Here is a 16,714-nt window from a genome sequence, read left to right as displayed (position 1 = left end):
GCGACTTACAATCCCAATTGAATATGTGAGATCGGGACGGGTGTTCACCAAGTACCTTAAACTTCCGATTGCACTCTTGTATAGTATTGCATCTACTGGAGGACTTCCATCTGATTTGCTCAACTTTACCTGTGTATCCATTAGAACCCAACATGGCTTACACTCAGCCATACCAAGCTTCTCGAGCATCTTCTCTGCATACCCTGCCTGGTTAAGGGTGACACTATACGACCTTTGCTTGACTTCTATTCCCAGATAGTAGCTTAGCTTCCCAAGATCACTCATCTCGAAGTTCTCTCTCATCTTGGCTTTAAAATCCTCCTTAGCTCTCAGCTTTGAACTCATGATTATCAGATCATCTACATACACTCCTACAATATGCACTTCATCTTCTTTGTGTTTCTTGTCGACTGCATGTTCGATCACACATCTTTGAAACCCTAGTTCCTGAAAACATTTATCTAGTTTTATATTCCATGCACGAGGCGCCTGCTTAAGACCATACAGGGCCTTCTGTAGCTTCAGAACCTTTTTTTCTTTTCCTTGTTCAATGAATCTGTGTGGTTGTGTCACATAAATCTCTTCTTCTATCTCACCATTCAAGAACATGGATTTGACATCCATATGATGCACTATCCAGCCTTCTTGAGCGGCTACAGTAAGTAATACTCTCACAGTCTCCAGCCTGGCTACGGGAGCAAAGACTTCTTCAAAGTCTATGCCTTGTTTCTGCACATACCCCTTTGCAACAAGTCTCGCTTTATATTTAATGATCTCCCCTTCCGGATTCTTCTTTACTTTGAAGATCCATTTTAGACCAATAGCTCTCTGGTCCTTTGGGAGTTCTGCTAGTTCCCATGTTTCGTTTCTCCGGATAGCCTCCATTTCTTCTATCATTGCTTGTCACCAATGTTCACTACAGGCAGCTTTATGGTAAGATGCTGGTTCTTCAATTGACATGAAGTAAAGACCGTAGTCTTGGTCGACCTCCACTATGTTGTCATAAATTTCTTGAAGAGTCCTGAACCTCCTTGATTTTTTCGAGCTGCTTTCTCCTATCTCTGAATGTTCTAGACCTGACCCGGCTATACGTGATAAGGAAGCTGGCATCAGTTCCTGACTTTAGAGGTTTTTGTCTTCTTGTATTTGTGCTTCCTTGTATGTGATGACAAGTCGTCCTTCTGTTGTGGAGTTTGATATTGTCTGGCCTTGCCATTTCCAATTCTCTTCTTCCTGAAACACAACATCCTGACTTACCACAATTCGATTAGAATTTGGATTCAATAACCGGTATGCTTTGGACCCTGGTTCATATCCCAATAAAACCAGCTTCATGCTTCTGTCATCCAATTTTCTCAAGTGAGGAGCTGTGTTCTTGGCATATGCAATGCAACCAAAAACACGCATATGATGAACACTCGGGAGACTTCCATGCCACGCTTGATACAGAATCATGCCTTGGACACTTCTTGTGGGTGATCTGTTCAATATGTATAATGTAGTACGTGCAGCTTCTCCCCAGTATGTAGCTGGCACCCCAGAGCTATTTAATAGATACCTCATCATCTCCACTACAGTTTGGTTTCTCCGTTCTACTACACCGTTTTGCTGTAGGGAGTAAGGTGCAGTGAATTGGCGTTTGATGCCATATAACTTGCAGTACTCTCTGAACTCATTCGATGCAAACTCACATCCTCTGTCTGTTCTAAACATTTTGAGCTTACATTCGGACTGGACTTCGATATGAGCTTTCACTTTCTTGAAAGCATTAAAAACTTCATCTTTGCTTCTAAGCATTTCAATCCACATATAACGACTGTAATCATCCACAAGCAAAAAGAAATACCTGTTTCCGCCGCATGTGGTAGGTGATATCGGCCTACACAGATCACCATGCATGAGTTCCAGTGGTTTAGTTGTAATACCCGACTGGAATCCGGCACCGGAATTTCTATTGTCTGGTGGAATCCGGGGTGTTGGGATTCTATATAAGGGTAGGAGTTATGGTTTCTACGTGTTATGATGTGTTTTAGAGTGTGACAGTTCGATAGTTTTGAGTTTTGAAGAGAAAATGGTTCATGGAGACTGTAGCCAAGTTCGGCCGCCGAAGATAAGTTCGGCCGCCGAAGATAAGTTCGGCCGCCGAAAGTGCCCAATATTCGGTTTTCGAATTCAGGTTCGGCCCCCGAATGTTGCATGGTTTTGCATGCAATCCGGCAGCCGAAGCTGAGTTGCTTAGCCAGCAGTTTTGTATCCCTTAGTCAGCATTTTGGACAGGTGTTATCACCAGATCATGTCCAGAAGTTGGCCACGTCTCCCTTGGTTTATTTGCTGAGTTTAAGCAGCTCATGCAGAGTGTTTTGATCGGTCACAAGGGTTTGAATGGTTTGAAACAAAAAACTAAGTTTGTGAGAGTTTGAGAGTGTGAGGAGAGTTGGTCCGTTTGCCTTAGGTCAGAGTGTTCAGCTTCTTGTTACAGGAGGTAAGTAATGCTCTTGAACCTGTTTATGTGTTTTCTGAAGGTTTTATGGAAGGTAAGGGAGAGAGATGCATGTTTACGTGAGAAGTAGTGGTTTTAATGATTTATGCATGTATACATGTTTCTGTGTTATGTTTGATTTGTTGTTTGGGGTTATTAGATAGTCTTGGACCCCTGTGAGCATATACGTGAGTATATGTGTGTTGAGGAGTTGGAGTATATATGGTTTGAGTGGTTGAAGGGAAGGAGAAGATGGTTTGCCGTTGAAGCTGAGTTCTGGATGAACTCAGGTTCGGCAGCCGAAGGTTCATTCGGCCGCCGAACCTTCTACATGGTGGCTTGGTTGCCACAGCTTGCCCCCGAGTGTTTTTGCATGTTCGGCTCTGTTTAGGGGATTCGGCCGCCGAAGGTGCCGCCGAAGATGCTTGAGTTTCGTCTCTTGAGAGGACTTTCTGCCGCCGAACCTGCCGCCGAAAGTGTCCTGTCCAGCTTTCTTTTGCATGCTTTGCATGGATAGTTGAGTGAGGTTAAGGGGATTCTTGGGGAAGGTTAAGAGAGTTATTTCTACGCTTGTTGGTCCCTCATTTGAGTCCATCTGTATAGGTACAGACCAGAGGAACCAGAGAGAGCAGCAGTGAGTACCGCTCCAGAGGTTCAGAGCCTGCAGAGTCAGTCAGTCCAGAGCCAGAGGTGAGTGGAACTAAACTTATGACTTGTAATTGAACCACAAACTGCTTTTAGCATATCTCATGCATCATGTTTATGCCATAGGTTGATTGCATTAGTATTCACGAATCTATTGCATTGCATCGTTATTTGGTGATGTGAGTGAATGTTGAATGATCCAATAGTCTCAGACAGGAAGTCCAGGAGCCTTTGACTACGCCCTGGCAGGTATAGAGAAGTCCAGGAGCCTTTGACTACGCCCTGGCAGGTATATAGTAAAGTCCAGGAGCCTTTGACTACGCCCTGGCAATGGTAAGTACACAGGTGTTATATACACATCTACATATATGACAGGAAGACCAGGTGCTCGATTCTACGCCCTGGCACAGAGTTACTGGGACTATGTGGTGACAGGTTTACTCTTGATGTGGCTTGTCTGTGATATGGTGCATTCCATGAGATCATATTTTACTGAGATATTTTACTGTTCTACTCACTGGGCTATAGAGCTCATCCCACTCCCTTAACCCCAGTTTTGCAGGTTCAGTGTACAGTGTACAGGGACAGTCCAGCAGAGTACAGGAAAAGTAAAGAGATCTGTAATAGCTTAGAATGGACATGTAATATGAAAGGGATGTAATAGTTGTTGCTTGACCTAGTGATGTATGTTTTGTACATGATCTGTATATGTATATATGTTTTCCTGTATGTGAAAACCAGGCTTAACAGGTATGAGTTAACCCATCTAGAGCAAGCTCTAGTCAGGGATATAGAGTACAGAGTACATGAGTACAGAGTACAGAGATAGTGCATGCACAGGTTAAGCCTTGGTTCAGAAAAGAGTTTTATTTTCACAGAAAATGTATGATCATGTATGCGGTTTACAGGTACACAGAGAGTATAGCAGGCTTGCTACGGGTTCTGGCGGCCTTAAGCCGACCTGAATCCTAGCGCCGGTGACGGTCCATTTTGGGGTCGTTACAGATTGGTATCAGAGCCCTAAGCCGACCTGAATCCTAGCGCCGGTGACGGTCCATTTTGGGGTCGTTACATTAGTTGCTTGATACTCTCCTGTTTTCGGGAAACTTGTGCGATGCTGCTTGCTGATCACACAGGGTTCACAAACGTACTTCACTGTTTCTATCTCTGGTAAACCTTTTACCATGCTTTCTTGTGCAAGCTTGCATAAAGCTTGATAGTTAAGGTGCCCATAGCGTGCATGCTATAGGCACGACTTTTCTGACAACCTTGTCAAGTGGCACTTCGGTTTAGCTTGTATCATCCTCATCGTATACAGACGATTTTCAGTTCTGTGCACCTTGGCTATCAACCTGTCCTTTACGTCATAACTGAGAATTCCTCCATTCACCACCAATTTTGCTCCTGATTCATCGAGTTGAACAAGACTTATAATATTGGATCTTAATTGAGGAATGTACTGATTCATCGAGTTGAACAAGACTTATAATATTGGATCTTAATTGAGGAATGTAGTACACATTTGTTAGTTTAAAATGATCTCCATTCTTGCACTGAAATACTAAAGTACCTCGGCCTTCTACCTTGACGACAGAACCATCACTAAACTTGACATTCTCTTTGACTGTTTCATCGAGATCGGTTAAGGCCTGCTTGTTGCATGTCATATGATTGCTTGCCCCCATATCATAGTACCACATGGTTCCTTTCGTTTCTACTCCTTCAAAGTCATGCATCTATTCTTCATTCAGCATTAGCTCCTCTTCCTTCTCTTCACCGATGTGAATCATCTCACTGGTTTCTAGCATCAACAACGTCGACTCCTCTTTGAATTATTCCACTAAATGTGCCTCATTCTGTTTCTTCCTTTCAGCTTTACAATCAGATTGAAAATGGCCATATTCGTTGCAATTGTAACACCTGACCTTTTTAATGTTGAACTTCTGATGGAGTTGTTCTTCATCATCCTGACCTCGGCCTGTTCCAGGAGGGCCACGACCCCTACCGCGACCTCCTCCTCTGCCTCTGTCGCGTCCTCTACCATGTCCACTTCTGTGTCCTCGACCTCTAGTCGTGTCCTGCGGATGCTTCTCATTGGTTTTTGAGGACTCAGCTCGTGCTTTCCACTCTCCTTTAGTAAGTAGCACATGTTCGTCTATTCTAGAGTCGTAGCTCCGCAACCTCTCCTCGTGAGCTTTGAAAGAACCGGTTACTTCTTCAATCGTCTTTACAGACAGATTCCCGAATTCTTCTATGGTTGAGGCAATCTGAAGATACTTAGGGGACACTGAACGCAACATTTTCTTTACTACATACGTTTCATTAACCATTTCTCCAAGTGCTTAGAGCTTGTTGACAATAGTTGAGATTTTTCCAGTGAAATCATCGACAGACTCACCATTTTCCATTCTCATGCTTTTGAGCTCCCATCTAAGAGCTTGTGCTCGTACTTCTTTGACCCTCTCTGCACCGAGGTTCATAACCTTGAGAGCATCCCATACCTCTTTAGCTGATTTCTTTACTCCCAACTGTAACAGGGTGTCTTCGGTGATCCCTTGAAAGATTGCTGCCAATGCAATCCGGTCTGAACAAGGATCAACTGGATCTTCAGACTCAACGACATTCCAAACACCTTGAGCTTGCATATAGACTTGCATCTTGATTGCCCAAGCCGCATAATTTGTCTTTGTTAGGAGTGGATATTGTAGAGAGACACCCCTTTCTCTTACGGGAGCTCTCACTACCGTTTTTGTCGTCTGACCACCATTGCCGCCATTCCCACTATGGACAGCACTCGACGATGATGATTCGTGCCGAGGCATGTATTTGGGCATAAACAAGGTCCCGGACTCTAATACCAAGTGTAAACTGAGAGGCTGATCTCCTTTAACCTCTTAAGCCGATCTCTTGAAAGCAAGTGAACACGGGGAGCCGAGCTCTGACCTCCTGTAACTCCGCAGCAGATCTAGCTGAGCTCCGACCTCCTGTAACTCTGCAGCAGATCTAGCTGAGCTCTGACCTCCTGTAACTCTGCAGCAGATCTTGCCGAGTTCGGCTGCATCTTGCCGAGCTCCGAACTCCTGTAACTCTGCAGCAGATCTTGCCGAGCTCCGAACTCCTATAACTCCGTATCTTAGAAGCTGATCTCCTTTAACGAGTGTGAGCACTCCTCTTCCAAGTGCGAACACTGTAGCTGGACTGTCGACCTCCTGCAACTCTCTCAACCCAAACTCACGAGAATGTGAATATTGCTCTATGCAGAGTGTAAACTCTCTTTTTGAAAAAATTAGCCTCTGTATCTTGTTTCAACTTTTCATTCTTATTTATACTGAATCAAATCAACCATTACAAACTGAAAACGAAATTTACTTCGAGCTTGAAGCCACATCGCGCAAGACTCGGGTTACAGAATACGTGGGCAACAGACTCTTAACAAATTAAAACATACAGAGCACGTGAGTACGTGCTTAACAGAAAAATGGCGCGAACAAGCTTACTTTCATCAATTTTCACTTGTATTACGAGAATGAAACGATAAATAGCGAGGATGGTGGTGAAACCAGATGGTACACTATGTGGATTCAGCGTTAGTGAAAATGTGAAATGATCTGGAGATGAGGAGAGCTTTGATAGAATTAAGATTAGTGAAACGGTAAAAGGGTAATGCAATATTGTAGGATTTGAAAAGAGGAGAGTTATGGCTTGACAGGTTAGCAAATGAGATATGGTAAATTTAAAAATGAAGTTTCTAGCTGCTATTTTCACAAATAAAAATTATATATTTATTGGTTAATAATTAATTCATGGAAAGATATCATTTTTTTTACAGCAAAACTATTTTATTAGATGAAAATGAAAATGAAAATGAAAGTTAGGAATTAAATTACTACATAAAATTTAATGAGTAAGGAATTAATTTGTAGATTTAATCAAATCTCAAAAAGTATCCATAAATTATTATAGTTTTAATCCTCAACTAGACTGTAGGAAATAATATATTATTGCACGCGGAAGATGATAGACTCCAGATTCATGCTTTTGAGCGAGTTCCTAGTTTTAAGGAAAGAGAAATCGATGACTATGCTTTTATCTTGTGCAATGATTTTGTTATATATATATATATATATATTTATATGCACTTAGCTTGGAAACATTTTTTTAAAAAAATGAAAATTATGCACCAGCATTAGTGAATAAAAGGGATTGGTTCCTTATTGATAATCTGAGATACAGAGAATAGGGGTTATAAAGGTTGAGTAAGTTCTGGTGAGGGGAAGGTGTCATCTCTCCTTTATTCCTTTCATTTTGTATGCTAGTGATGTCTAACGGTCTTTCCGCTACAGTGTCACTGATCTCTGTCATATAGGTCCATACGTACGAAATCGTCAGATGATCTCTCCACGCCAGGCGGCCATTTAATTCCTCCCGGCGTGCTTGTAGACAGGGCTGCGAGGTGACTGGACCTGCTGTCCTTTCTCTTGTTACGTCCCGGGCTAGACTTGGTGTGAAAAGACGGGGTCCGTGGGTGGTTCAGGTCGGCTCGTTGAAGAGGCTCTGGGACTTTTGGATCAAGAGGTTTTATACTGAAGTGTGAGGTCCAGCGGTCATCGCTTTTTATTTTATTTTATTTTATTATAATAAATCTTAACTTGCCCTTATATTTCAGCCGTATCTATAGTGACAAAGTCAGAAAGTAGTGAACTTTTTTTCTTTTTTGTATTAAAGGAAGGGAAAGGACAGCCACGGCAGGGAAGGAAGCAAACTGAACACAGAATATTCTTCTTTACAGATCTTTCCTTTCTCGCTGAAGTTTCTGCCAAGTGTGATTAATTAATGGTAAATTTATTATTTAGCCCTTACAAATTTAATTTTTATATTTTAGAAATTAAATTATTTTTAATCTCTTAATTTTACTTATATCACATATTTTAAGTTATTTCATTCATCTTTTCAGCTCATTGTAAAATTAAATTACTATTTAAACTTTATCAATTTAAAATTTGTTACAATTTCATCCTCATATTCATTTCTTCTTCTCTTTTTGTCTCTTTCACTCTATAATTCTCTCCCTTTTGTAAAAGAAAAAAGAAAAATAAATAAAATTAATAACTGAAATTATGAATAATTGTAAAATTAAATGACGAATTGTCAATAAATACAATATATAAGAACTATATCGTAATTTAATTTTAAAAATATGATAAGACGGATGAAATGGATTTAAAATGTATAACGAAAATAAAATCAAGAGGCTAGCTCCTCATCTGATTAGAAGAACTCTCTTGCTCTCCTTTGTTGTCTCTCTTTGTGTTGCTTTATCTCTTGCTTTTATGGATAATCTCTCTGCCATTAATGATCTTTGTTCTAAAACCACCCATTTTTCATGGGAAGATATAACTCTTGAATTACAAACTGACAATCAAGCAGCTGAAACCCTCTCATCTATTATTCTTGTAGGGAAGATTATCTCTCCTAAGATTTTCTCTATTATTCATGTGAGAAATATCCTTTAAAAAATCTAGAATTCGGCTTTCGATTTTAAAATTGAAAACCTAAGGGATTAGAAGAACTCTTTCATTTTTACCTTCTCCCATAAAAGAGATAAGCGACGTATTTTGGAAGGGGTTCCTTGGTCCATCAATAATTATCTTCTTGTTCTGAAAGATTGAGCTCCTCATCTGAATATACAGGAGATTGATTTCTCATCAAGTAGTTTTTGGGGTTCAAGTTCATGGGTTTTCACTCAACCAAATGACCAAGCAGAATGCTTCTACAATAGGAAAGCTCTTTAAAATCCTGAAAGATGTGGACTTAGCTTCTAACCATTATGTCTCAGTTGGGTGTTGCATGCGCATGTGTGTGGAGGTTGATGTTACAAAACCTCTTCTGGAGGGTTTCACTAATAAGAAGGCAAATGGGATTTTGGAAAGAATTCGTTTTCTGTATGAAAGACTTTCAGATATTTTCTATATGTGTAGATTAATTGGTCATCAAATTCAAGTTTGTCCGAATGTGTCTCAAGTAGTTGGGGAGGAAAATAGAAGGAAACGCCAGAAATATGGTCCATGGATGAGAGCGGATTTATTCTCTGCTAAGCCTAAGCAAAATCCTCACCCTTCTGAGGGAGGTAAATAGAAGGATCCTGAAAGTAGGCCGTTGGTCCATCACTTCTGAACCTCTGCTATCCCAATTGACGACTTTTGCTCATAAACCCTATCCTATTGCTAAAGTGGCAAAGCGCAAAAAGTACAATGTAACAGCCCGGCCCCGTACGACCGGCCCTGTTACCGCTCACAGCCCATGACCTTCCTCTGGGCCCAGCCACTGTGAGCAGCTCTTAACATCCCTTCACCCTCACGGGTTCCAGGCAGGATTTGTCCCTCGGGGGAGCCATTACGGCCCGCCCTAGCCCGAGTGGATTTGGCCCAATTCCTTCCTCTGGGAATTAGGTCGCCTCCCCCACTGCTCGAACCCTTGACCTCCCACTTTAAGGGAATAGTCTGGTGAGAGTGAGTACCAATTGTGCCATTGGAACAATTGGTACTCACTCTCACCAGACTATTCCCTTAAAGTGGGAGGTCAAGGGTTCGAGCAGTGGGGGAGGCGACCTAATTCCCAGAGGAAGGAATTGGGCCAAATCCACTCGGGCTAGGGCGGGCCGTAATGGCTCCCCCGAGGGACAAATCCTGCCTGGAACCCGTGAGGGTGAAGGGATGTTAAGAGCTGCTCACAGTGGCTGGGCCCAGAGGAAGGTCACGGGCTGTGAGCGGTAACAGGGCCGGTCGTACGGGGCCGGGCTGTTACATAAAACGCACGGCACTGTTACCGCTCACGGCCCAGGGCTATCCCTCGCCTGGCCTCTTGCCACCTCGGGCTTTCCACTGGCGTCGTGAGCAGCTCTTAACATCCCTTCACCCTCACGGGTTCCAGGCAGGATTTGTCCCCTTGGGTTCTCGTCAAACGCATCCTTCCCCAAGTGGATTTGGCCCAAATTTCCCTTAGGAAATTAGGTCGCCTCCCCCACTACTCGAACCCTTGACCTCCCACTTTAAGGGAATAGTCTGGTGAGAGTGAGTACCAATTGTACTGGAACAACTGGTACTCACTCTCACCAGACTATTCCCTTAAAGTGGGAGGTCAAGGGTTCGAGCAGTGAGGGAGGCGACCTAATTTCCTAAGGGAAATTTGGGCCAAATCCACTTGGGGAAGGATGCGTTTGACGAGAACCCAAGGGGACAAATCCTGCCTGGAACCCGTGAGGGTGAAGGGATGTTAAGAGCTGCTCACAGTGGCTAGGCCCAGAGGAAGGTCACGGGCTGTGAGCGGTAACAGTGCCGGGGATCACGTCCGGGCTGTTACATACAAGATCCTCCAAAGAGATCATTTGTCTAATACAACTCTTCCTCTATTAGTGTTATTGCTGAGGGTTCAATGAACCTTCGGGAGGGGAAAAGAAAGGCTTCAGAAGAAAAAGGCTTGGATGGGAAGAAATCAAAGATAGAGGTAAATAAGTTTGTTCTCCCGAATTGGGATCATTTAACTACTCTTTTGGGCTTCTTTTGGGCACAAATTTCTGGTAAACCGATCTTTATCCCACCTAGCAATCCAACCTTAACTCTCTCTGAATTATCCATTTGTAATCCTCCCTCAGACCCAGTTTCGGGAAGCCCAGACATTCAGAGCCTTAAATCACCTCCTCCTAAACATTCTAATAAACCAAAAATCAAACAGCCCAATGTTAAATCTTTCGCCCATAGAGCTGTTTATCAAAGGTTTTTAGCTTTATCAGAAGAGGGGTTAAAGAATCAAGTTCTCAATATGGAAAGCTTATCAATGGGTCCCTTTTCAGATAGCGGAGGCACTGAGGCTTCGGTGGCTAGCCTTAAGCCACCCAAGTCACCATGACAATTATATGTTGGAATTGTCAGGGGCTTTGGCAACCCCTTGACCATGAATGCTCTTAAGGAGCAAATCAGAAGAAATAAGCCTAGTTTTTTTTTTTTGTTTAAGACCAAGAAGAAGCTCTCCTTTTTGGACCGTTGGAATAGAAGATTGGGGTTTGAGAACTCATGTTATGTAGACCCAGAAGGTAGGTCAGGAGGGTTAGCATTTTGGTGGAAAGGTGACTTCTATAGGAAAAATAGTATGTATGTTATTAGCATAGAGTACAACACTTATATAGATAGGTTATAGCTAAGAATGCGTACAATATGGAATACAAATTACAGCTATACAATAAGTTAGAGATAAGTAGTTAGAGCTAGGCTTTATCCTTAATACGCCCCCGCAAGATGAAGGTTCCATCGGAAACGCCAATCTTGGATCGAAAATACTGAAAACTGTTGTAATACCCGGCTAGACTCCGGTATCGGAATCCCTACCGTCCGGTGGGACCTCGGATGTCGGAAATCTCTAGAAGGGTAAAACTATGATTTTATGAAATGTTTTCATGTATTTCATGTTTTTAAGTAAGAAATTAAATGAGTTTTTGCATGAAAAATCTTTGGAGGAAAACCCAGGTTCGGCTGCCGAACTCCGAAGTTCGGCCGCCGAACATGCATGCTTTCGGAGGGACTTTAGGCGCCCGAAAATTTTGAGTGAGGGAAATGCAGGTTCGGCCGCCGAACTCCAAGTTCGGCCGCCGAACCTTGCATGCATGCGGAGGCACTTTCGGCCCCCGAACGTGGCCTGGCCAGCCACCTATAAAAGGGGCACTTAGCCGAAATGGGAGAGTTTTCTCCCATTTTCAGCCACAGCAAGCTTCCGACCTCCCTCTCCCAAATCTTGTGTTTTTCCTTCAATCCCCACCATTTTCTTTGAGTTTTAAGGTTCCACAAAAGTTTTTGAGTGTTTTCAAGCAAGTTTGGAGCTTGGAAGTCTTGGAGCTAAATCCCTCCATTTTCCGAGCTAGGGTCGTTCTTCCTCTCGATCTTCAAGAGGTAAGCTTCGATCTATGCTTCTTTTATGTTTTATGAAAGTTTTATGCAAGTTGATAGGGTAGAATGCATGTTTAGGCTTGTTGTTAGGTTTATGGGTTTATGTTGTGATTTGAACAATGTATGTTGGAAATGTGTTGTTTGAAGTGTTGTAGTTGGGGTATATTATAGTTTGAGACCCCTAGGTGTGATGTATGATGTGTATGCATGTGTAGAAACAAGTTTATGCATGTTTTGAGGCGTTTTGGAGGCTGTGGACACAAGGGAGCCAAGTTTCTGCCCTTCGGCAGAAACTCAGGTTCGGCTGCCGAAGTGACTTTCGGCCGCCGAACCCCCTTGTGGAGGCAGTTTCGGCTGCCGAAGCCTGCCCCCGAAACTCAAGTTTCGTCTCTGTCTGGGAGGTTCGGCCGCCGAAAGTGCCGCCGAACCTGCATGACTTTCGGCTGCAGAGGGACTTTCGGCCGCCAAACCTGCCGCCGAAAGTGCCCTGTTCAGCCATTTCTTGCATGTTTTCATGTGATGTTTTCAGGATGTTTTAGGGGGTTTTTGGGGAGTATTTTAGAGTCATATTCATGTATGTTTGGTCCCTCATTTGAGTCCACCTGTGTAGGTTCGGACCCGAGGAACCGAGACCCCCAGCAGTGAGCCAGCTGCTTCAGAGTCTCTTCAGAGCTAGCCAGAGGTGAGTGGAATAAACTTTAAGTTTTAAAGCAAATTAATGAAATGTTTTAGCATGATTCACGCATCATGAATGCCATGAGATATGTTAGGTTGTTTGCATTAGAATTCACGAATATGTTGCATTGCATACTTTGTTGTTGATGTGGATGAATGTTGAATGATCCATTAGCCCTTGTATGTCATGATAGCCTATGTGAGTCCAGGTGTGCCTGCTACGGCTCTACGCCCCTGGCACTATGACAGATTATGGAAGTCCGGGTGTGCCTGCTACGGCTCTACGCCCCCGGCATGTATAAGTAAGAAAGATAGGGGCTAAATGGTGACAAGTTCATCCTTGTTGTGAAATGTTTGTGTTATGGCGCATACATGAAAGCATGATTTAATTTGATGTTTTATTATTCTGCTCACTGGGCTCTAGTAGCTCACCCCACTCCCTTTATCCCCAGAGTTGCAGGTACAGGATAGATCAGGAAGTCGGCTAGAGTGAAGTTAAGTCATGGATGTTGTGATAGATAGTAGTGGACATGAACATGATGTAATGAGTATTTATGACCATGTAATGTAATGAATGATTTGATGATGTATTGAGGATTTTAGTAGTGCTTGACCTAGAGGTGTGTGAATCCCCATTATGTACAGAGTGTTTAATGAGTAATGATGTTAATGACCATGATTATCCAAGCTGATATGTATGATGATGATACCCCATTGGAGTATTTGATGAGGACTCCAGTGTGGGGTTTATGTATGATTTTGTGCATGCACAGGTTTTGCTTGGATAAGAGAAAAGAAAAATTTTTACAGATCATGTATATGTTGTTATGTATGGGATTCCACAGGTTTACAGGAGGTATGTAGGCTTGCTACGGGTCCCGGCGGCCTTAAGCCGATCTGGATCCTAGCGCCGGTAACGGTCGGATTTCCGGGCTGTTACAACTGTAATCGTCCAAGAGACTTTGTTAACATATCAGCATACTGGTCCTTTGAGCTAATGTGTTGTACTCGAAGCTTCCAGCTTGTATACGTTCCCTGACGAAGTGGTAGTCCAATGCAAGGTGTTTCATCTTGGTGTGATATATTGGATTGGCACAAAAGTATGTTGCTCCAATATTATCACAATGAAGAACTGGAGATTTATTAATAGGCAAATGCAAATCTTGTAACAAATTCTGAACCCAAATCATTTCGGCGGTAGCATTGGCCAAGGCCTTGTATTCGGCCTCAGTTGAAGATCGAGAAACAGTCTTCTGTTTGGTAGATTTCCATGAGATAACATTAGACCCAAGATACAAGACATATGCAGTAGTGGACCGACCTTGCTCAAGAGTACCACCCCAGTCAGAATCGGAAAACGCAGTTAATGTATGTGTAGGGTCCGAACGAAGATATAATCCATAATAAATTGTACCTTTCAAATATCGCAGGACACGCTTCAATGCTTGGAAATGCCTCTGTGTTGGGGCATGCATGAACTGCGAAAGTCTATTAACTACAAAGGAAACATCAGGACGAGTGATAGCTAAATATTGCAAGGCACCAACTAGTTGCCGATAAACTGTAGAGTCTGCCGATGGTGATCCATCACATAGTTCAAGTTTCTCACTAGATAAAGGTGTACTAGCCTCCTTAGCACCAGCCATATCAAACTTAATGAGTAAATCATGAATATGCCGATGTTGAGAAAGAAACAGCCCTGTAGAGGTCGGAATAACCTCAACACCTAAAAAATGATGTAAAGAGCCCAAGTCTTTAATAGATAACCGAGCAGCCAACTTGGACACACATTCATCCAAAAACCTCGTGGTATTGCCAGTTAACACAATGTCATCAACATATATAAGAAAATAAGCAAGAACATCTTTGGAGTGATAAATAAAAAGAGAAGCATCTGCATGCGATTTTCGAAAGCCTTGAGAAAGCAGGAATGTGGTAAGTTCAATATACCAGGCTCGAGGAGCCTGTTTAAGACCATAGATCGACTTACGTAATCGACAAATATAATTTGGAAAATTAGAATCAATATAACCTGGAGGCTGCTGCATGTATACTTCTTCATGAAGAGTGCCTTGAAGGAAGGCATTATTAACATCAAGTTGCCGTAAAGGCCATCCTCTTGAGACAGCAAGACTTAGAACCACACGAATTGTGACTGGTTTGGTCACTGGACTAAAAGTCTCAAAATAATCATGACCAGCCTGTTGAAGAAAACCTTTAGCAACTAAGCGGGCCTTGTATCTGTCGATAGTACCGTCTGGTTTTCTCTTTATACGAAATACCCACTTACAACCAATGGGTGTATGTTGAGCCTTTGGTACTAACTCCCAAGTGTTATTGTTCAATAAGGCATGGAATTCAGAATCCATAGCTTGACGCCAATGACCAATCTGTAGAGCTTGCTGAACACTTCGAGGCTCCAAAGACTCTTGCAAAGGATATTTAGTGGTCATATTAATAAAAGCATCATTATAGTACCGAGAATTTAATTTCCGCTGACGCTGAGGACGCTGATCAGAGACACCAGTGGGCACAACAGAACTGCTAGAATCAGAACCAGGAACAGGTTGGATTGCTGAAGAAGATAATAAATCAGTGATTGGCAAATTGCTTTGTAAAGAAATTACTGAACCATCCTCAGGCGAAGTCACCGAAGTATGTCGTTGTCCAGAATTGAGAGGTACTACCAGGGCTGCCATAACAGTATCAGATAAGGCTACTGATTCTTGGAGAATAGAACCCACTGGCTGTGGCGAAATAAAAGAAGAAACCTCTTGAAACCCAGCCGAAGTACCTGTGTAGGGGGCAGCAGAAAATAATGTAGAAAATTGAGTAACATTAGTGCAATCTTTGGACGGAAAAACATGCTCAACGAATCGAACATGACGAGAAAGATATAGCTTCTTAGTGATGGGATCGTAACACCGATAGGCAGATTGAGTAGTAGAATATCCAAGAAAAATGCATGGCTGAGATCGAGACTGCAGTTTAGAAGAAATATAAGGACGCAACCAAGGGAAACAGAGACACCCAAAAGATTTTAGACGAGTGAAATTTGGAGATCGGCCAAACAATTTAAAATACGGTGTAGCAAATGAAATAGCAGAAGAAGGCAAACGATTTATCAAATAGACAGCCGTAAGAAAAGCATAGGACCAAAATTCAATTGGCAGAGAAGAAAAATGTAATAATGAAAGACCTGTTTCAACAATAAAACGATGTCTTCTTTCTGCTGTTCCATTATGTTCCGGGGTGTGTGGGAGCATTGAGTTGAATAACAGAAGAAAGAGATGAAGAAGCCATAGGAAAAGAGAAACAACTGGATCTAGAAAAACCTCGTTAGAGTATTGTTAATGGCTCTGATACCATATAGGAAAAATAGTATGTATGTTATTAGCATAGAGTACAACACTTATATAGATAGGTTACAGCTAAGAATGCGTAAAATATGGAATACAAATTACAGCTATACAATAAGTTAGAGATAAGTAGTTAGAGCTAGGCTTTATCCTTAATAACTTCCAGATATAGATTTTGCAGACCTCGAAACACTAAATTGATGTTATGGTGTACCAAAAAGTTGTGTGGCACTTAACCTTTGTCTATGGGAACCCAAATGTTCAGGAAAGGGTGGAATTTATTGATAATATCAAGCTTTTAGTATTGAATCAGGAAATTCCTTGGTTAATTATGGGAGATTTTAACATATGCAACTCGTCGTTTGATAAATGAAGAAGTAGGGGCATTCATGGGTCCTTATAATGATTTCTTGTTTGATTTTGATCTGGATAAAATGGTTTTTTCTGGCAAAAAATTTACTTAGTCTAACAAACAAGAGGGGAGAGCAAGAATTATGGAATGCTTAGATAAGGTTGTTTGCAATATTTCCTAGAGACAATTATTTCACCAAAGACATTTGATTCATGGTCAACTATTAGCATCATATCATAGACCGCTTATTTTACATTATTTTAAGAGG

General features: G+C 42.1%; 1 protein-coding gene across 1 annotated transcript; it reads right to left on the bottom strand.

The window, feature by feature from the left end:
- Nucleotides 1-4,956: 4,956 nt before the first annotated feature.
- Nucleotides 4,957-5,946, bottom strand: LOC110627629 (eukaryotic translation initiation factor 3 subunit C-like). Its single transcript, XM_021773978.1, has 2 exons — nucleotides 5,523-5,946; nucleotides 4,957-5,411 (listed from the first exon to the last, which is right to left on the bottom strand). The coding sequence occupies exons 1-2, from the start codon at nucleotides 5,944-5,946 to the stop codon at nucleotides 4,957-4,959; spliced, it is 879 nt and encodes a 292-aa protein (XP_021629670.1).
- Nucleotides 5,947-16,714: the final 10,768 nt, after the last annotated feature.

Source organism: Manihot esculenta, chromosome 12 (genome assembly GCF_001659605.2).
Source record: "Manihot esculenta cultivar AM560-2 chromosome 12, M.esculenta_v8, whole genome shotgun sequence".
Lineage (NCBI taxonomy): Eukaryota > Viridiplantae > Streptophyta > Magnoliopsida > Malpighiales > Euphorbiaceae > Manihot > Manihot esculenta.
The sequence above is the reverse complement of the archived record's forward strand: the minus strand, read 5'-3'. Positions and strand labels throughout refer to the sequence as shown.